The sequence below is a fragment of the Tachypleus tridentatus genome, chromosome 6 (genome assembly GCF_004210375.1).
Source record: "Tachypleus tridentatus isolate NWPU-2018 chromosome 6, ASM421037v1, whole genome shotgun sequence".
Taxonomy (NCBI): domain Eukaryota; kingdom Metazoa; phylum Arthropoda; class Merostomata; order Xiphosura; family Limulidae; genus Tachypleus; species Tachypleus tridentatus.
In genome coordinates this window covers 43,447,018-43,469,377 of record NC_134830.1, presented here as the reverse complement: position 1 = coordinate 43,469,377, position 22,360 = coordinate 43,447,018, and the positions used below count along the sequence as shown (strand labels likewise).

General features: G+C 32.7%; 1 protein-coding gene across 1 annotated transcript; it reads right to left on the bottom strand.

Annotated features, from left to right (window-relative positions):
• Positions 1 to 1,156: 1,156 nt before the first annotated feature.
• LOC143252350 (actinia tenebrosa protease inhibitors-like) lies at positions 1,157 to 16,657 on the bottom strand. The gene is made up of 8 exons (XM_076504334.1): positions 16,508 to 16,657; positions 14,594 to 14,758; positions 13,334 to 13,516; positions 10,881 to 11,069; positions 10,143 to 10,331; positions 7,255 to 7,443; positions 3,214 to 3,411; positions 1,157 to 1,413 (listed from the first exon to the last, which is right to left on the bottom strand). Exons 1-8 carry the CDS (start codon positions 16,557 to 16,559, stop codon positions 1,406 to 1,408), a joined length of 1,173 nt encoding a protein of 390 aa, XP_076360449.1. The 5' UTR covers positions 16,560 to 16,657; the 3' UTR covers positions 1,157 to 1,405.
• Between the last annotated feature and the right edge of the window lie 5,703 nt (positions 16,658 to 22,360).

Genomic DNA, 22,360 nt, shown 5'->3' with positions numbered 1-22,360 from the left:
AGACCACTTTCCATTAAAATTACCAGGACAACTTCAAGCTGAATTTGAACAAACAAACAAACCTAAATGAGAAGTACAAATCATCTCATATTCTGGTTCTCGTGGACATATAACTTTATTCAAATTGTTTATTTCACACGCAACGACTTATGTGTTATTATTTTAGAGGTGTTTAACGTTTTCGTGCATGTGTCTGATATGTATAGCTTCAAGTTTTGTTTTGTAGCAGTTTACAGTTGATATTTTATGAAAACGTGCCTAACACCTACATTTTTATCTCCCGTGGATGTTATTCATCGAGGATTTAATTTAGAAAGTTAGGTTAGGAAATGGAGCAAAATTATATTTTTCCCCTGGTTTTACTGATATACGATATGTACACTATGCTGAAATTATATAGTATACACTCACACATATTAACATTAGTTCAAGCGTATTATACCATTTTTGAATATTATGTAACTAAACAGGTTTATAATAAGAGTACAATGAGGCTGCTAACCAGATGTATTATAATCATTATGTTATCGGTAATTTCATATGAATATCTTTACTGAGATACTAATGTTTAAAATTTTAGTTATACATACGTTCTGCACATACGTACTCGCATATTAAGTTCCAAAATTACAATATATTGTTAGTTTTTTAATCACATCCATGTTGTTTCTCTAATATTACTTCATCGCATTATCTATCCCTTTCTAAAGCACCCCAGTGTCTCATCTGATGGCTTATAACGCTGAAAACCAGATTTCGATACCTGTTGTGGACATAGCACAAATAACTCACAACAAACAAACGTATAAATTCATTGGTAGATTATTTGATGAATATTATTAGTTGGCAGCATTACTTACTAACGTCAGTTTTGGTTACGGATCGTAGAAGTTACTTCAACATCTCTGATGTTGTATGGACTTGCGTCGAGATGGACCCGATCTTAATTTTTCACAAACATGACTGAACATAAAAATATTTCTAAATATTTGAAATCAGACCTTATCGAACCTAAATATGTTTTTTTTACGTATTTTTCCTGAACTTTGAACATGCAGGATCTAAAGTTGAAGAACACGCTGGAAACACAACATGGATTCTAGTACTTTAGCGCCATCTTTTATCCATGCTTATAACTATAAACAATCAACAACAATTTCAATCAGATGAAGGAGAATTTTATTTGGAGATAATATACTCATGACAATATTTTTACAAATAGACATGCATGTGTACAACTGAGAGTACAATTAGCTGTATAGGAGAACATAAGATTGTGATTTTTTTAACTTAATTATTTAATGTGATACATCCTGTTAAAGGTAATTACAACACTAAAATTAAGGGAGGGGAGCTTTTTGAATCTCCCATGCATACGTCCAACCTGTAGTGGAAGTTTTCTGGACTAGGCTCCTGGAAAAATAAATTTAATTTATATATGAGAGTGACTGCATATTTTAAATAATAAAGCTGAAAGAAATGGAAAACAAAGTTTAAATAAAGGGTAAACAATATTAAGTATTCTACACTTAGGCTAAATTAAGGCAAAGACAGCTAGATTCGGAGAGAAACTTACTAGACTCCAATTTATAAATAAGTCCTTTAAAACGATTTATGAAGAATTAATAATAAACAGAACATTAATAGCAGAGGCTGTTCATGTATATTTTTCTTTTCTTATATTTTTGTTCAAGTATCAATATCAAAAGGTTAAATGAATTACAATATATATATATTATGGAATAACATTTATGCTTGAAAGGAAATCCGAAAATAACTGAAACACATTGGAACCATACTGGGGACTTTACAGTAGCATGGTTGAATCAGATCACTGTGATTCTAATTTCTTCTGTTGTGGAAACAGCAACTGATCTGTAGGTGTGGAACATTGCAGTTTCATTTTAAGAACAAACCATCCTGTATTTCTGTAAAGATGTACGCCAATCAACATAAAGTAATCATAACCCAATAGACAGTAACAGCCGTTTTTTTGTTGGTTTTTTTTCGTCTTTGTATGTTCATTGGTCTGTTGGGTTACAATTATATTCTAGTGACAAATTAGGAAGAGGCGACATTCTTAAGATACTAACCGCCGTAATAGCATTCTCTAGACAACTAAAGCGTATAAATACAATATAAATTTTTGGATATCTCAGTATCACAATGATTAAAATGTAAGTTCTTTACTTACGAATACCACATCTCAGAGACATCCTTAATTTCAAGTTACAGCGCAATCCTTGCTGCTGTGCTTTGTATATATTTTACTGCCATAAATAATCCATGTATGATGTTTGCCTAATTGGTGACAGTTTTGTAAATTTTCTCAGAAGTTTTCTTGATTGTAATTATCCAGCTACGCCTTTCTCCCCTCCTATGCTTTTCCCTCTTTTTGCTTCATCATTGTGCCTTTATCACTTCTTCGACAGTCTTTAAGATCCTTTGGTCTCACTAGTTTTATACTGTTGCAAATTTCATTTTTATCACTCTTATTCTGTGTAGCCATGCGCAAGTTAAATGAATCCCCCTGTAAAATTTACGCAAGCAATACCATGTTTCATCTTCTTGTCCACTACAAATCATTTAGTCGGTTGTCCCTAATGTATTATGATCAGTTGTAAAATGTAAGTCATTTTACAACTGCTATATAGAAAACTATGTAAAGGATAAGTCATTTTACAACTGCTATATAGAAAACTATGTAAAGGATAAGTCATTTTACAACTGCTATATAGAAAACTATGTAAAGGATAAGTCATTTTACAACTGCTATATAGAAAACTATGTAAAGGATAATTCATTTTACAACTGCTATATAGAAAACTATGTAAAGGATAAGTCATTTTACAACTGCTATATAGAAAACTATGTAAAGGATAAGTCATTTTACAACTGCTATATAGAAAACTATGTAAAGGATAATTCATTTTACAACTGCTATATAGAAAACTATGTAAAGGATAAGTCATTTTACAACTGATCATAATACATTAGGGACAATCGACTGGTAGTTTTCTATGAATTACCGACTTTCAGAAAGGAACAGGTTATAAAAACATATTGTTTTCCAAATGCACTTGTCCCATATAAAGATAGTGCTCTCAGTGTTTATGTAAACAACAACAATAATAAATTAATCTTTAACAAATTTTGTGTGTTTCTATGTGTGAAATAATCATGTCATTAAAGAACCTGATGTAGACTTGGTACCTTCACATGATTCTAAACACTTTTCCTTTGATAAAAATCTATTTTCGTTCCCTCCACATCCTCCGTAAATGAAAGATTCACAGGTTTTAGATACGGGGTCATAAAAAAAACTTGGAAAATATCCGTGACACAACCCAGTTTCAGGAGGAAGGTAGCAGTGAGATTTATCATTAGCACCGTCGAGAATCTTTCTTGAACCTAAGAAAGAAATTATAAAATATATTTTAGTGACTATTTATATAAAAAATGGTACAACTGTTTTTCTTTTGTTTTACTTGGTATTCTGTACATATTTAATTAGTAATATTGTATCAGCTGCTTGGAATAAGAAATCATACGTCTATATTTACACGAATACGTAACATATGTTAAATATATAAAATATTATAGAAAGAAAATCCATCATTTATGGTTTAGAGAAGCTGACCGTCTTGCAGTTACTTAAATCAATACAATAGTAAATTATACGCCGGTTTCGCGTCCATTGTGTATGTGGTTGCCGGGAAAAATAACATAATTTCGTCCACTAATTTTATAATTTTTCTATTTCCTCTTAGTTATTCTTATAATTTTAATTATTGTTTCGATATATTTATGTGAAATTATTACCTTCTTGTGCATAAAGCAGGGACATTTTTAACACAATTTACTCAAACGTTGGAAAATAACAAGTAAATTTATAAACTCATTTCAATGTTTACGTGTTGCTAATGGAAAGACGATACATGAGAAAAGTAAACAATACGTTTTGAAACTTTGACAATAAGATACATGTGTATTCTTTAGAGTTATTGCACTGTATTAGATTCGCTTTAATTTCTCATTTGTGCAAGACTGCTTGATGTAAAAGTGTCTACGATAATCTTTTTCTATGTGTTTGTAGTATAATCGCCTTCAATGGAAAAGACAAAATATTTAGACTTTTCTGTTGAAAATATAATTATTTTATGGATTTTGTAAGTAAAAAAATAAAAATCACTAAAACGTTTTACACATAAAACTTATACGCTAAAATATTAAATACACAAAAACAACGTATTTATCTTAATTAATCTATTTAACGATGACTCCTAACTTTATTCGAATATTTTGTGGTGTGTAATAAATAGCTTGAATAGAAGTCAACCTACAAAGTGGTTGCTTTTCCTTCACTATCGTTTGGGCTTTTCACGTTATACTATGCAATTATTTTTAAACGTTTTTCTCTTTCCGAGTCCTAATGTTTTGTTTCATATTCCTTTTTATCCCCTTCTTGTGAGCTGAAAAATCTGTGGTTCTGTTTACAAACAAATGAACAATTGATAATGAAATTTTTGTTTGTTTATTATTGATGGCAAAGCTATACAATTGTCTATCTATGATTTTCTTACCGCGGGTATTAAAAGCCATTTCTTAACGTTACAAGCCTTTAGACAGATCATTGAGTAGTGCATTATCTTTTATCGTATTTTGGCTTTCAAATAATTACTTGCTCATTTGTTTGTTTGTTAAATTTTGCGCAGATCTTTTAAAGGAGTACCTTTGCTAGTCGTTTCTGATTCTGATGTCATATGCGAAAGGGAAGACAAATAGTCAACACCACATCTATTATAATTTCTCTCTTTCTGTGGATTGGATGTTAAGACATTGACAGCCTGGGAGGGTTAGGTGCTACTTTTATTTCTTCCTCCACCTATTATAATAATACTCGGTTTTATTTGTCCTGAAAATTCGCGCACACTTCATTTCAATGGATGTAAAGTAAAAGCGGATGTGCATATACTTCGGTTTGCTTTGCTTTGAATTTCGCGCAAAGCTAAGGCTACAGGATTATCTACGCTATCCGTCCCTAATTTAGCAGTGCAAGAATAGAGGGAAGGCACCTAGTCATCGCTACCCACCGCTAAGTCTTGAGCTACTATTTTACCAACGAATATTGGGATTTAACGTCACATTATAACGCCCCCACGGCTGAAAGAGCAAGCATGTTTGGTGCGACAGGAATTCGAACCCGCGACTCTCAGATGACGAGCCAAACGCCTTAACCCACCTTGGCCATGCCGGGCCAAACATATACTTCGGTGGACATTTTGTACATCAACCAATTAAAAGTTAGCCAAAGTTTTTGAACAGGTCTAACGTTAGGTCGTAGAGTAACTTTATAAGTTTATTTATTGAAAGTATTATGTACAGTAGCATTCAGCCCCAGCTAAACTGAACCACTAACATACACAAGTTACAGGGCTAATTTACCTATTTATGAAATACAGGCTGTTCTTAATAAAGGCTTAACTAACGCTAGGCCTAATGCAATTGGACTTGCATGTTTCGGTCTCTGCGGTTAGGATTACTTTGTATTATTCTAGAAATTCTGTATTTAGAGAAAAACTGTTGCAATAGAGTCACTAGTAAATAGACAAAACACACATTTGTACAAAATGATAATAAATTATAATGATGAGACACATTAAAGGTTTCTAAAACACCACACTTTACATGCTTGTTAATGGAAATAAAATAAAACTTATATTACTTGCTGTTAAATAAAATGTATTATTATATTAAATTACACTCTCTTCTTTTTAATAATTTATTTAATATTCTTGTGTCTAGCCCCCCAGTGGCTCAGCGGTATGTCTGTGGACTTAAAACGCTAAAAACCGGGTTTCGATACCGGTGGTGGGCAAAGCACAGATAGCCCAGTGTGTAGCTTTGTGCTTAACTCAAAACAACACCTTCATATGTTTAATATTTGTACTTTAGTTGGTGGTAGGCTATTCGTCTTTACAAATAGTTCATCCACAAATTAATAAGGTTATTTATATTAAAGCATCTGAAGAATATTAATAAATTTAACTCCTACAATGGTCTACTTACGTAAGATAGAAACGTTACTAGCTTGAATATATTGATCTTTAACATATGCGTTAATTCACGTAACTGACAAATATAAACAATGTTTTAGTTTGTTTTCAAAATGCCCCCCTTTCAGTGGCTCAGAGGTATGTCTGCGGACTTACAACGCTAAAAACCAACCGTGTTTCGATACCCGTGGTGAGCAGTGCACAGATAGCCCATCGTGTAGCTTTGTGCTTAATACAAAACAACAGTTTTTGAAACTTCTCACATTGATAAACTGCCTGCTCTAACATGGACTAAACGTAATTTAGTGATCTTATTAGTCATCTTATTATGCCAAATAAACACGAACCTTTTTAAAATATAACGTAATTCATCATTGTAAATAATATTTTTCCATAAACTTCTTAATATAGTAAGGCGTTCGATTCGTAATCTGAGGGTCGCATCCCCGTCGCGCCAAACATGCTCGCCCTTTCAGCCGTGGGAGCGTTATAATGTGACGGTCAATCCCACTATTCGTTGGTAAAAGAGTAGCCCAAGAGTTGGCGGTGGGTAGTGATGACTAGCTGTCTTCCCTCTAGTCTTACACTGCTAAATTAGGGACGGCTAGCACAGATAGCCCTCGAGTAGCTTTGTGCGAAATTCAATAAACAAGCAAACAAACAATCAATGAATTTCATTTCATCTAAATATCTTTCATTTAAAAAAAAAAACTGATCATGGTTTCTATCTATAGACACTTGTTGTTCGACAAACAAACATGGATTTAGCAATAATAACAATAATGCTAATTGTAACCCTAAGAAATAATTAAAAAAATAAATTATTAGCTCAAACGCTGATAGATATCTTTGAGATTATTGGAATAAACCTCTACAGTAGAGGTAATTAAAATTAGATAAAAATATATTTCATTGAACTAATGAAATAAGGCTTAAAGTAAAGTAATGAGTCATTGAATGTGTATCTCAAATAAGTAATTATTTTAAGGGAGAGACTTCAAAAAATAAAGCATTTTTTTAAACAAGGGGACTTACTTCTATTTACATAATATAAATACATTTAAATTATTTATCAATTTATTATTTAAAATCTGTACAGGCATTGTGGTCCTTGATGTTTGATCTTTAGCTCATGTGAAGGCCCCTGTAATTAACAATGAAACGATAAAATATTTAGTGTTTTTTTATCTTTTCCTACCTTTACAAATCGCGTGGCATTCATCTGTACTCTTAAAGTTGTTCGCGTTTCCATCGCAACCACCGTAGATGAACTGTTCACATGTCCCTGTTTCTTTGTCGAAATAAAACCTAGGGATGTAAGCTTTGCACGGTCCTGTTTCAGGCTCTAGGTGACAATCATTAGACTGTCCTAAGGTCTTGACACTAGCTATAAATAGATGAAGTGAAAAGTTTAGTTATAATATTATATATATATATATATTTAGGGTTTATAGGGTTACGTATATAAATATATATATAGGATTTATGGAGTGAATGCGATAATAATCAATTATATTTATCATAGGCTTAGGTTATTGTTGAACACTACCATGAGACGTTTCCAAGAGGAAAAGTATACACCGTATTCGTTACCGACGACTCTTATTACAGTTCTCGGACCGTCAAATATATAAGTTGTTTGTTGGAGTAACAATACTTATGATCTGAATAATGCAGGCGTTGCTTAAAACTACAATAACTTTAACACTATTATCTTATGACAAATATAATTGATCATTATAGCAATTTATGAGTGAACGACAGTAAATAATACTGTAACAATCTATCAACCACACTGTATCCACCATACATAGTGCCGAGGTGTCAACAGGCCAGCTGAAATATGACAGATCCAGTACTGGTTGAAACACTACTTATGTTACCAAACAGTATGAACAACTATATGTTATGGTGTTACAAGCTTAAATTGGTGGAGTGTAGTTTCCATCAATTTTATATCTGTTTGAAACCAATTATTCGTTGTTTTATTATTTGTATTTATTTTAATTGGCATAAATACTTATTCGAACTACCATATTCGTCTTATTGTATAATCACGCTTTGCCAACAAAAAGGTTTTCATGTCAACACCAAACCGAACATGAAGAACGAGAATAAAGTCTGATGAACATTTACCACATTCATTCAGTGACTTTCCTTATTAATGGGCCCGGCATGGCCAAGTGTGTTAAGGCGTTCGGCTTGTAATCCGAAGTCGCGGGTTCGAATCCCGTTCGCACCAAACATGCTCGCCCTTTCAGCCGTGGGGGCGTTATAAAGTGAGGTCAATCCCACTATTCGTTAGTAAAAGAGTAGCCCAAGAATTGGCGGTGGGTGGTGATGACTAGCTGCCTTCCGTCTAGTCTTACACTGCTAAATTAGGGACGGCTAGTGCAGATAGCCCTCGTGTAGCTTTGCGCGAAATTCAAAACAAACAAACAAACAAACAAATCCTTATTAATTCCAATAAATTCTTGATTAGTTTAAAAGAAAATAATATTAATTCAAATGTCGTCGGTCCAATTAAATTGTTTCGCACGAGATGTTTTGAATGCTATTTTGTGAAAACTGTATCCCATATGGCGTTTAAAACGAATATTTTGTAACAGTTTATAAACTGACAGAACACACGGCTTTGGATAACAACACTTGCTTTTATCTGGAAGAATATTCCGCATGGTCAAAATTTGATAAAACCAACAGCTAGCAGCTACCTATTTGTGTGTTGATAATGTACAACTTTTTCAGTTGTTCGAGCGACCGATTTTTAAAGAGTTTCACTTTCTGATAATGACACTTTGAAGCCATTGTAGTTAATTGGCAAAGTCTACCGCAATTTACTGGCTTCCATCTGTCTTATGCCTCTCTACATAGTTCATAAATCTTGGTACTTTGTTCTGAATACCAGCCATGATTAACGACAAAATAAAAAGTGTGAAACTTTGTGATTAATTTCATAGGGATAGTTAAGGAAAAATACTCTGAATATGGATGGGCTTAATTTTGTTCATATGGTTGATCATCGCATGACTTATTTGCAAACCAAATTTGAGATGAACAATTTTATTTTATAACTGTAAAGTTTGTTCCATTGGTAATGTTAGAAAGTCCTACTTATTCATTGTGGTTGATTTGTATTCGACCATAAGTTTCTTATGAAGTATAAGCCTTAAAAGCTAACCATCAAATTTAGAAAATATTTCGTTTTTAAGATGTTTCAATGTTATTTTATTACATTAAAACAGATGTAAATAAATAAATATCCGAAAATTGTTATACTTACAGGTTTCCTCCAAGGGCAAATAAAATCATTAGATAGCTGTTAATAAATGATTATATAGGATTAAATGTACAAATATTCTACACTCAGTATTCAAGTATGATGTAAGATGATGGCATGGAATGTCTAAATCCGGACTAAACGTGATGTAGTTATCTTCTCAGCCACCATGCCAAATAAATATTACCTTTTTTAACATTTTGAAATATATCATTTTTTAGCGACGTAAATACTGATATTTTTCTACAAACGTCTTAAACAGATTATTGCAAATTCGGTTCATTTCAACTGAATATTTTCCATTTTCGAAAAGTGGTCATAGTTTTTGTGTATAGACACTTCTTGTTTGATAAATAAATCAAACAGAGATTTAGCAACAATATTAATAATGCCAATTATAACCCTAAGAAATGTTTTAATACATAGATTCTTATTTAGAAAGCTGAGAAACACCTTGGAGATTTCTGGATTGAAGCTGTACTATTGGGATTATTTAAAAGTCGTTATAAAAGATGTTTAGCTGAACTAAGCAAAACGGACGGAAATAAGGCTTAAATTAACGTTATGAGCCATTGAATGTGTATCTAAAATCTGTAAGTATTTTAAGAGAGAAAGACTTCAATAAATAAAGCAATTTTTTAACAAGGGAAATTATCTCTATTTACACAATATTAATACATTTAAATTCTGTGATCACTTTATTATTTAAAATCTGTACAGGCATTGTTTGGTCTGTAACTCCTGTGAAGGCCCCTGTAATTAACAATGAAACGATAAAATACTTAGTGTTTTTTATATCTTCTTACCTTTACAAATCGCGTGGCATTCGTCTTTAGTCTCAAAGTTGTTCGCGTTTCCTTCGCAACCACCGTAGATGAACTGTTCGCATGTCCCTGTTTCTTTATCGAAATAAAACCTAGGGATGTAAGCCTTGCATGGTCCTGTTACAGGCTCCAGGTGACAATCGTTAGACTGTTTTAAGGTCTTGACACCAGCTAAAAATGAAAAACGTGAACGTGTGTTGTAATGTTTGTTGTATAATATATGCATTAAAATTTTTGTATACACGTTTGAGAATTGTATTTTATTGTTGATGTAAGTATGAAATTTAGGACAGCCCGGACAATCCGTATGAAGGTTATTGGGATAGTTTGAAACTATGTTGAGGCTAGAAAGTGATAAAATATATAATTTAATGTAATTTAGTTCACAAAAAAGTCTTTAAAAGACTTTAAAAGTCGTTATAAAAGATGTTTAGCTGAACTAAGCAAAACGGACGGAAATAAGGCTTAAATTAACGTTATGAGCCATTGAATGTGTATCTAAAATCTGTAAGTATTTTAAGAGAGAAAGACTTCAATAAATAAAGCAATTTTTTAACAAGGGAAATTATCTCTATTTACACAATATTAATACATTTAAATTCTGTGATCACTTTATTATTTAAAATCTGTACAGGCATTGTTTGGTCTTTAACTCCTGTGAAGGCCCCTGTAATTAACAATGAAACGATAAAATACTTAGTGTTTTTTATATCTTCTTACCTTTACAAATCGCGTGGCATTCGTCTTTAGTCTCAAAGTTGTTCGCGTTTCCTTCGCAACCACCGTAGATGAACTGTTCACATGTCCCTGTTTCTTTATCGAAATAAAACCTAGGGATGTAAGCCTTGCATGGTCCTGTTACAGGCTCCAGGTGACAATCGTTAGACTGTTTTAAGGTCTTGACACCAGCTAAAAATGAAAAATGTGAACGTGTGTTGTAATGTTTGTTGTATAATATATGCATTAAAATTTTTGTATACACGTTTGAGATTTTTTTTTATTGTTGACGTTAGTATGAAATTTATCACAGCCTAAACAATCCGTATGAAAGTTACTGAGATAGTTTGAAACTATCTTGAGGCTAGAAAGTGATAAAATGTATAATTTAATGTAATTTACTTCACAAAAAACTTTCAAGTCAATACCAACCCATACATGAGTGACGGGAATGAAGTCTGATGAAAATTCATTACATTCATTCAATGAATTTCTTTATTAGTTCTAATAACTTCTTGATTAGTTGAGAACAACGGGAACTGGCTTTATTATCCAGTCGTATGGTACAGTTGGTGTCGTAGATGTAATTATTATAATGTATGGTATTTAAGGTGTCATTCTACAATATATAGAGGTCATTACATCCAACAGTTCTCATTCCTACCCGTATCGTACTTTGAATTACTTACATATGGATCACATTTCTTTGTGAAAATGGGATGGATTAGGTTCCAGGTTATCTCAAAGTGTGTAAATGCCTTTCATTAATTGCAAGGTGATACATCTAATCTGTGAAAATAATATTAATTCAAATGTCGTCGGTCCAATTAAGATGTCTCAGACGAGATGGTTTGTATGCTATTTTGTGAAATGAAAATTGTATCGCTTATGGCGGATGATATGAATTTTCTGTAAAAGCTCGTACACTAACAGAACACAACAGCCATCTATTTGTGTGTGAATAATATGCAACGTTTTCATTTTTTCGAGCAACTGATTTGCAAACAGCTTCACTGTCTGATAATGACACTTTGAGGCACTTGTTGCAAATTGGCTAAGCCTACTGTGATTGGTTGGTCTTCACTTGTCCTATGCCTCTGCAAGTAGTTCATGAATCCTGGTGTTTTTTTCTGAATACTAGCTATGGTTAATGACAAGATAAAGAGTATCAAACTTTATGAGTAGTTTCATAGGGATAGTTTAGAAAAAAAATCGCTATATATAAACATGGGCTTAATTTGTTCACATTGTTCATCGCTGCACGACTTATTTGTAAAACAATGATAGAAGTTTTGAGGTGAACAACATTATTTTACAATTGTGAAGTTGGTCACTGTTCGTTTGTTTGTGAATAAGAACAAATCTACACAATGAGCTGTTTATGCTCTGCCCACCATAGGTATAGAAACCCGGATTCTAGCGTGCCATTGGGGGACAAATTTTGTCACAACGGCAATGTTTAAAATTCCCACTTGTTTATTATGGTTGACTTGTATTTGAACAGAATATTTTTGTGAATGTTGAATCTTCGAAGCTGAGTATTAGGTTTTAAAAATATACTTCGTTATAACGATGTCTCAATGTATTATGCACAGTTGATAAAATTTGTAAATGAATAACTGAAAATTATTTTTTACAGGTTTTTCTCCGAGGGCATTTGATATTAATAGACAACTGGTGATAAATGTCCATTTGAGACAAAATTTACAAATATGTCATACTCAATATTTACGTGTACTATAAGATTGTGGCATGGAATGCCTAAACCTGAACTAAACGTAATGTGACTATTACGTTAGCCTTGTGCCAAATAAACATGTTTTAAAAATCATTGTGTGTGAAATATATCGTTTTTCAACTTTGTAAATATTGGTATTTTTCTATAAACTTCTTAAATATATTATTGCAAGTTCGATTAATTTACTTTTATCTGAATATCTTTCACTTTCAAAAAGTGGACATGGTTTTTGCCTATAGACACTTGTTGTTTGACAAATAAACGTTGGCTTAGCAATAATAATAATAATGCCAACTATAACCCTAAGAAATATTTTTAAAAAAATTATATTCTTATTTAGAAAGCTGAGAAATACCTTGTAGATTATAGAAATAAACCTTTACAATTGCGGTGATTAAAAAGTATCTATAAAGGTTATTTAACTGGACAAAGCGTAACGGACGGAAATAAGGCTTAAATGAAAGTTAAGAGTAATTGAATCTGTATTTCAAATAAGTAATTATTTGAAGGGAGAGATTTCAAGAAATAAAGCAATTTTTTTTAACAAAGGGACTTACTTATATTTGCATAATATTAATACATTTAAATTATTTGTTCACTTTAGTATTTATACATTTTACAGGCTTTGTGGGCCTAGATGTTTGATGTTTAACTCCTGTGCAGACCCTGTAATTGACAATGAAACATAAAATAATTAATTTTTGTTATCTTTTCTTACCTTTACAAATCGCATGGCATTCATCCTTAGTCTCAAAATTGTTCGCGTTTCCTCCGCAACCGCCGTAGATGAACTGTTCACACGTTCCTGTTTCTTTGTCGAAATAAAACCTAGGGATGTAAGCTTTACACGGTCCTGTTTCAGGCTCCAGATGACAATCGTTAACTTGATTTGCAGTCTTGGCTAGAATAGCACAATATATTTTAAAAAACACAAGAAAAAAATATATTACTGTGATTTCATTTCTATGTATCTTACTGTATGTTAAGAACTAAATGTCATAAGATAGTCAAGAAGTTCCTAGTGTCCCATAATTTTTATTTACATTTGATACAATACTGTAAAGGTTTTGAAATTGAGACACGACCGAGAACACACTCCCTCCGTCGAATCAGCAAAGTTTACAGACTACAATGCTAAAATACCATGTTATTTTTTAAAATGATGGTTTTAAAAATTGTATACTACAGAGCTTACTTCCAGTAATAGCTTTGACTTAACACACACACACACACATCTATTATTTCCGTTTATGTATTAAATAAAATCTAAAGATATACATTTACAGCTTTCAAATAGTTAATAAATTAAAATTTAGGTTAGAAAACTCGTGACAACAATACACTTTACCTATACAAATTCTTATTGAAATATGATATCCATATAAATTTTATATCTTTGATATCTCATGATAACATTTATCTTTACATGTTCTTATTCAAACATGATATCCATCTACTTGTGATATCTTATGATAACAGTTTACCTTTACACGTTCTTATTGAAACATGACAACCATCAACTTGTGATATCTTATGATAACAGTTTACCTTTACACGCTCTTATTGAAACATGATAACCATCAACATGTGATACCTCATGATAACAGTTTACCTTTACACGTTCTTATTGAAACATGATAACCATCAACATGTGATACCACATGATAACAGTTTACCTTTACACGTTCTTACTGAAATATGATAACCATCAACATGTGATACCTCATGATAACAGTTTACCTTTACACGTTCTTATTGAAACATGATAACCATCAACATGTGATACCTCATGATAACAGTTTACCTTTACACGTTCTTACTGAAATATGATAACCATCAACTTGTGATATCTTATGATAACAGTTTACCTTTACACGTTCTTATTGAAACATGATAACCATCAACATGTGATACCTCATGATAACAGTTTACCTTTACACGTTCTTATTGAAACATGATAACCATCAACATGTGATACCTTTACAAGTTTTCAAACATTCTTCTATTGTTTCGAAGTTGTTTTCGTTCCCGCCACAACCACCATAGATGAATTCTTCACAAGTTTCTGTTTCAGGATCAAAGTAGAACCTCGGTAAATAAGCTAAACATTTTCCTGAGTCTGGTTGCAGGTGGCAACTGTCAGCTGAGAAGATACAGTAAGCGATCTGAATGTTAATAAGGTTTAAGAATCTCCAAACGCAATAGAGTGTTGTTTCTTTCTGACATTACAAAGCGCATGTTTTTAAACTTCACAAATTTCATCAGTAACTGTAACTTAAATTCAGAAAGTTTAAGTTTATAATCTGATATTTATTATCTAAGTCTAAAAGTCAAAATCAAAATTCTTGTAAATAATATATAAGCTTAGGCTTAGCAATTTACTGTTATGGTTTGTTTGTTTTTTCAATTTCGCGCAAAACTACATGAGGGCTATCTGCTCTAGCCGTCCCTAATCTAGCAGTGTAAGATTAGAGGGAAGACAGCTAGTCATCATCACTTACCGCCAACTCTTGGGTTACTCTTTTACCAACGAATAGTGAGATTGACCGTAACATTATAACGCCCTCACGACTGAAAGGGCGAGCATATTTGGTGCGACAGGGGTTCGAACCTGCGACCCTCAAATTACGAGTCTAACTCCTTAACCCACCTGGCCATGCCGGGCATTGCTGTCATTATGTTACTGCTAGTACCAAAGCAATGGAATAACGAAATAAAGAAAAAATTATATTAAACAAAATAATATTTGTTGCCATTACTTAAGTCTAAAGAAGATGATTCACAAGAATTCAAAACATATTACCTTACAAAAACATTTATTATACGCTATGATGTCTTCGATTTTGTCATTTTTATTAAAATGTAGATCATTTCATACACTTTCACATAATTTTGATAAGAAATGTTTCATTTTCTTTGGTTGGTTGCTAACATGTGAAATTAGAAAACTTAATACAATATTAATTAAATAAGTGAGAATCACATCAAACAATAGTAATTAAACAAGCAATGATCACATCACACAATATTAATTAAACAAACGAAGATCACATCAAACAATATTAACTAAATAAGTGAGAATCACATCATACAATATTAATTAAACAAGTGAGGACCCCATCACACAATATTAATTAAACAAGTAAAGACAAGCCCCCCGCTAGTATACCGGTATGTCTCCAGATTTACAAGGTAAAATCAGGGGTTCGACTCCCCACGGAGGGCTGAGAAATTGTCCTGCAGGTTGGGGGTTGTGCAGTAGGCTAACAACCTACTCACTTCAAAATATCAGTCTGTTCAAATAGCAATTGCGTCCCTATGTTCCTTCAGGAATTGAGTGGCACTTGATTGATACTGAAGTAAAGATAACTTTCAAAACTCTGAGCGGATAATCCTCAACAATATAACGTCGAATGTAACTTTAAAGCTGAAGTAATTAGTCTTTAATATAAATAATGAAAAACGCTATAATTTCATTCATTTCGCATTTTATAATCTTATATACAAAATTTTTTTTTATATTTCTTCTTGATATAAAAGTTATATTGTACCTGATCACGTTTTGTTTAAACCTAAAATTCCTTTCTCTTTCCAATCTGTCTACAATTACCTGAAATTCTTTTTTTCTGTATTGACATCAGGAGAAAATCTGCAGTAACTTATTAACCCTACTTTAATTTCCTTGTATTTATTATTTAATTGCCTAATTTTTATTTTTCTGACAAGAAGGATGTACCAAATAATGTGATTTACCGATGATATAATATCACACGTATCAAGTTTTCTTGTAGATAGAAATGCATACGATCTTATTTAGCATTCACGATACCATGACAGTAACTTACGCAGTTAAATATATTTTTAACCCAAATAGAATATAAAAAAAAAATACCTTGGGCCCTGAGTGATAGGCTGAAGAGGCAGAAGAGAACAATATTTCTCATTTTTGACACAAAGTTGGCTTAAGGCCTTTTTTGAAATCAAAACAGAACAAAAACTGCCTCTTTGAAACCCTCCCTTTATAGGAAATTTACCAGTAAAGATAGTCATACGTTATCTGGTCATAGACATTGCCTGACACAGAGAAAATGATAATAAAAGCAGGTGTTTAACAGGATCGTTCCACAATACATTTGTTGTAATCTTTGAAATAAAAGACGATAATTTTTGTTCCCATAGCTGTGATGGCATTATATCAAAAGTTTTCAGTCTGGACAAACGTTAACATGCGACCGGATGTTGTAACGTAACTTCTTCATTTTGTTTCCATTACAAAATTCGTACCTTTCAGTGCCATCCAGCAACACGAAGATCTCATCGAGTACACGAGTTTCTACCTATATTCTTCTAAGATATTCTTTCATAAACGTTTCACCTTAACATGTTCGTCATGGGCAGGTGGTTAGGGCGCTCGATTCGTAGTTTGAAGGATGCGGGTTCGAATCTCTATCACACCAAACATGCTGGCTTTTTCAGCCGTGGTGGCGTTATAGTGTGACGACCAATCACACTATTCCTTCGTAAAATAGTAGCCCAAGAAATGGCGGTGGGTGCTGATGACTAGCTGTTTTTCCTCTAGCCTTACATTGCCAAATTGTCCCCCCCCCCAGTACAACGGTAACTGTATGGACTTACAATGCTAAAATCAGGGGTTCGATTCACCACAGTGGACTGAGCAGATAGCCCGATATGATTCTCAAATTAATTTGACAAATTATAAACACAACAGATGTTTATATGTGTGCTTTCTCGACGAATAATGTGTTTATTTGCTGTTTTCCAACATATCCTGAGAGTTGATTACACTTTACAAAAAACGAGTTTCCTTTTGGTTTCTTTGTTTGGTTTGTTTTGAATTTAGCGTAAAGCTACACGAGAGCTATCTGTGCTAGCCATCCCTAATTTAGCAGTGCAAGACAAGAGGAAAGACAGCTAGTCATCACCACCCAACTCTTGGACTACTCTTTTACCAACGTATAGTAGGATTGACCGTCACATTATAACGCTCCCACGGATGAAAGAGCAAGAATGTTTGGTGCGACGGGGATTCGAACCCGCGACCCTCCTAATACGAGTCGAACGCCTTAACCCACCTGGCCATGCCGGGCCTTTCTGATCGGAGTTTTCAATTTGAACCATAACCTTCACTTTTTGCAGAACATCTGTATACCATACTGTCATAGGATGTGGTTTCAGGCTACCTTCATGTGTTTGAGAGTCAACTATGCACACTTTTTTAAATATATATATGGATACGTGGTAAATAGATAAACAAAGAAAATTGTAGGTTATGACTACCAAGTTTATAATAACACAATGAAATATTAAACCAAGGTATAAAAGGTTTAAAATATTAAACAGTTGGTTAATTCATTTGGACTTCTGGCGAGCTGAGTAAGTAAAGTAAGGTTTGACGGAAACAATAACAAATAAGTATATTTAGTATAAGTATAGTATATCTCTCAACAACAGAAATAAAAATACAGTTTAATAATACGTTTGTTAAATCAGTGGAAAATATATTTAATGTTGTGAAATACTTGTCAATTTACATTTAAAGCTTCGAGAATAGAGAAAAAGATATAATTAAATAAACAGAAAGAGTAAAACCATCTCTGGAATTAAGATTCTAACTAACTAATAACTATCAAACTTCCATCTGCGATTTACTAGTAACTTAAATTTCTTTTAAGCTAGAAAATACTAATTTTTTACATTAAAACTAAAAGAAATCCAATGAAATTAAAGTAATAACAAATATAGATTTAGAAAAAAATTATGTAAAAATAAATAAGTCTGAGATAAGTTTATAACGATTTCAAAAGCAGAAGTGAAAACTCTACAACGAAGTATTTAATGCGAAATTTGCTTTTACGAAATATTAAGCTTGTTTCTCTGCGTCATTTACTATTTCCTTATAATCTTAAGTCAAGCTGTTCTGATTCTCAGATCCGGCATGGGCAGCTAGTTAGTGTGCTCGAGTCGTAATCTGAGGTTTGCTGGATTCGAATCCCCGTCGCATCAAACATGTTCGCCTCTTCAACCATGGGAGCGTTATAATGTGACAATCAATCCGACTATTCGTTTGTAAAAGAGTATCTCAAGAGTTGGTGATGGTTGGTGATGTCTTCCCTCTAGTCTTACACTGCTAAATTAGGGACTAAATTTCGCGTGGCTCTGCGCGGAATTCATAAACAAACAAGTAAAAGTGGTGCAGCAGTTTGTTAACATCAGTGGTTGTTGCTTCATTAAACCCGTAATTTTTTATAAATAAATAAATATATATATATATTTAGTGTAGTTGTTGTTAAGCCCAACGCTATACAACGAACTGTGCCCGCCACAGGTATCGAGACCCAATTTTTAGTGTTATAAGTCTTCAGACTTACTGCTGAGCCCCTGTGAATTGTGGAGCAAGATCAAATTTTATCTAATTACGTAAGGAACTAGTACATTAGGGTACTAGCAACAGGTAGTTATAACTATAATGGTTAGTTCTTTTATGAATTTTATTATCAAGATGGGGAAGAAGTCTGGTTTTCTGGTCAAAGATCACACTTGTTTACTCGTGTTTGAACAAAGCAGATAAGGGTTTAGAAGACGAGAATGTCACGTAGCTTAGTGTCACTCGAAAATAGTTACTGTTTTATATCTAACGGATATTTATGCTAACTTATACAGACCTTCAAATTTAAACTTCATAAAAGTTGATTTTGTTTTAATAAAGGATTTCCCATAATTCAAATTATTGTATTACATATCGGGAAGGAAAAACACTTGCTTAGATTAAATAATTATTTCGTTTATCACAATAAACGTTTTTTATTATAATAATAATTATTTCGTTTATCACAATGAACGTTTTTTATTATAATAATAACTATTTCGTTTATCACAATGAACGTTTTTTATTATTATGTTTGGGTTCTAGAACGATCGATAAGAGTCTCACGTCAAGATTATTCAAAAGAAATCTGTAGTTAATGGTTAGCAACATTTTAAACATAACAAAATGTGACCCGATTTCAATGAAAATGATTCACTTATATAAAAGTACACATGACGTTTTGTGCAATAATCTGTACTTGATGAAGAAAAACGGATATCATTTTCAGAGTCAGCGTACAGGCATTACTGTAAAACATGTAAACGACCAAAATGTAAAGAAGGTATCTTTTATGTAGATTTTTATGTGTAACGAGCTTCTGTTCCTAACAGTTGGCACTCTGGATTCGTGATTGAAAGATCGCGGGTTCGAGACTTGTTTGTGTCATATTGTTGTGTACTTGGTTGGCCCGACATTGTCAAGTAGTTGGAGCGCTAAATTTGTAATTTGAGTGTCGCAGGTTTGAATCCCCGTCACACCAAACATGCTGGCCCTCTCGGGCGTGGAGGTGTTATAATGTTATGGTCAATCCTACTATTTGTTGGTAAAAGAGTTAGCGATGAGTGATGACTATTTGTTTTCTCTCTAGCCTTACACTGCTAAAGTAGGGACGGCTAGCGCAGATAGCCCTTGAGTAGCTTCGCACGAAATTCAAAATATACAAACAAACTTTACACATTTTAGTTTTTGAAAGCTCCAGTTTATTTATATTATCATAATTCACTCAGGATAAAGATAGAATAACGTAAATAAAACGTTAAAAATAATCCTTTAAACTTAATAAGACCATTTTGACGTAAACAACTGGAGCTCAAACTGGGGGTCTAGGCATCACTGCGTTTCAGGGTTAATTTAATCGAACAGTGCGAGTGACTGTCAAATTATAAAGCCTTTAGGGCCATGCCTGTTCATCGCCTATGAGAAATAAAAACCACAACCTGATACTTTATATAATAAGGGCTGTATTTAAACAAGAGCTTTTCAGCAAGATGATTTTATGGAACTTACACGCAGTTCACTTTGTATAAAAACAGGTGTTCTCTGTTCAAAATATGCATCAAATGTATTGTAGAAATTACCTTAAAATCAATATTGAAAAGAATAAATTAATATAATATTTTGCAAAGTATTGCATTTCAAAATACTAAATGTATTATGCTTTTAAAACTAATTGGATGCTTATGTAATATCTAACTGAAATGGGTTATTTTTAGATATTTTTAGATACAGATGTATGTAACGGACGCATGTGCTTGCTTCGAGCTGTGTGGGTAGATGATAAAATACGACAGTCAGTTAAAGTTTTCTAAAGATAAAATATGAAATAAAAATGCAGAAAGTGCTTTTATGAGTTGAAAATGATTTATACTAGAATATATTTCATTGTATTTAATTTGTGTTGATATTTTTAGTTGAAAAAATTGAGTTTAAAAATTTCTTTTCCAAATTATGTCCTTGGAAATGGGTGTCAAAAATCACAAAACTGGTAAAGAAAATAAGATAAAAGTCTGTTTTGTGACTCGAACCCACCTTTTAGTATGGGAAGTTCGTAAAATTACCACTGACCTACAGAAGAGTGAAGGTAAAACACAGAGTAATTTATGTATCGTTACATTCATATATATATGAAATTTTGAGCATATGTCAACATAACTACATTGAGCTTGAAGGAAAAAAAAGATATCACAGCTCTGCCATACCCTAACCAGTCATTGGACATGAATTTCACAAAGCACGTAACCACTTCTACCCGGGAGTAATGCATATTCTGTACAGGAAATACGTTCCAATCCCGCAAACCAGGTAAGGATTGTTTATCTCGTCAGCACAACACGTAAGGGAGCTGTTGACCTGCACAAAGTAAAGGGCTATACCATAAGGTAGCATTTAACCCAACTCATGTCTCACCAGTGCTATGTACGGGTCCAAAATAAACTGCTGTTGTTCTTTCAAACTTGAGTTTATGTCATGTGTTAGAATACAGAAATGCGGTTTGTGTGTTAAAATCTAAAACTATGGTGTATGTATTACAATATAGAAGTATGATATGGTGTATGTGTCACAATATAAAAGTACTGTTTATGTGTTAGAACATAGAAATAAGTATGGTGTATGTGTTAGAATATAAAAGTGCTGTTTATGTGTTAGAACATAGAAATAAGTATGGTGTATGTGTTAGAATATAAAAGTGCTGTTTATGTGTTAGAATATAGAAATAAGTATGGTGTATGTGTTAGAATATAAAAGTGCTGTTTATGTGTTAGAATATAAAAGTGCTGTTTATGTGTTAGAATATAGAAATAAGTATGGTGTATGTGTTAGAATATAAAAGTGCTGTTTATGTGTTAGAATATAGAAATAAGTATGGTGTATGTGTTAGAATATAAAAGTATGTGTTGTAGTAGCTGATTAAGATACTTATAAAAAGCAAAACCCCATATAATTAGTCAGCACGTATTAGCCAAGGAATTGGGTGTGTGTTTTCTTATAGTAAAGCCACATCGGGCTATCTGCCGAGTTCACCGAGGGGAATTGAACCCCTAATTTTAGCGTTGTAAATCCGTAGATTTATCGTTATGCTAGCGGGGTACCAAGGAAATTTATGTTATTGAAGAATATCGTTGTGCCAGACAAGCATATAATTTCACGAAGTGTATGTTAACACTATAATTGTCAAATTTAATATAGCCCGAAGTACTTGTTTTATAACATCATTGCATGAACTACGAGAAAATAAAATTTGCTTTGTATGTGAGTGAAGTGGTAACAAACCAAACATGCAAAAATAATGGCCTTTTGTTAGACATCCACTTTTATTTCACATAAAAAAGAAACTCATTTTGAACTTTAGTTTCCAAT

Excerpts from the sequence above, each read along its gene's own strand:
- LOC143252350 (XM_076504334.1), bottom strand. The coding sequence starts at position 16,559 with ATGAGAAATATTGTTCTCTTCTGCCTCTTCAGCCTATCACTCAGGGCC. Across the intron at positions 13,517-14,593 it reads ATGTTTGAAAACTTGTAAAG|CCAAGACTGCAAATCAAGTT; the intron begins GTATCACATGTT and ends GTGCTATTCTAG. Across the intron at positions 11,070-13,333 it reads ATGCCATGCGATTTGTAAAG|CTGGTGTCAAGACCTTAAAA; the intron begins GTAAGAAAAGAT and ends TTTCATTTTTAG.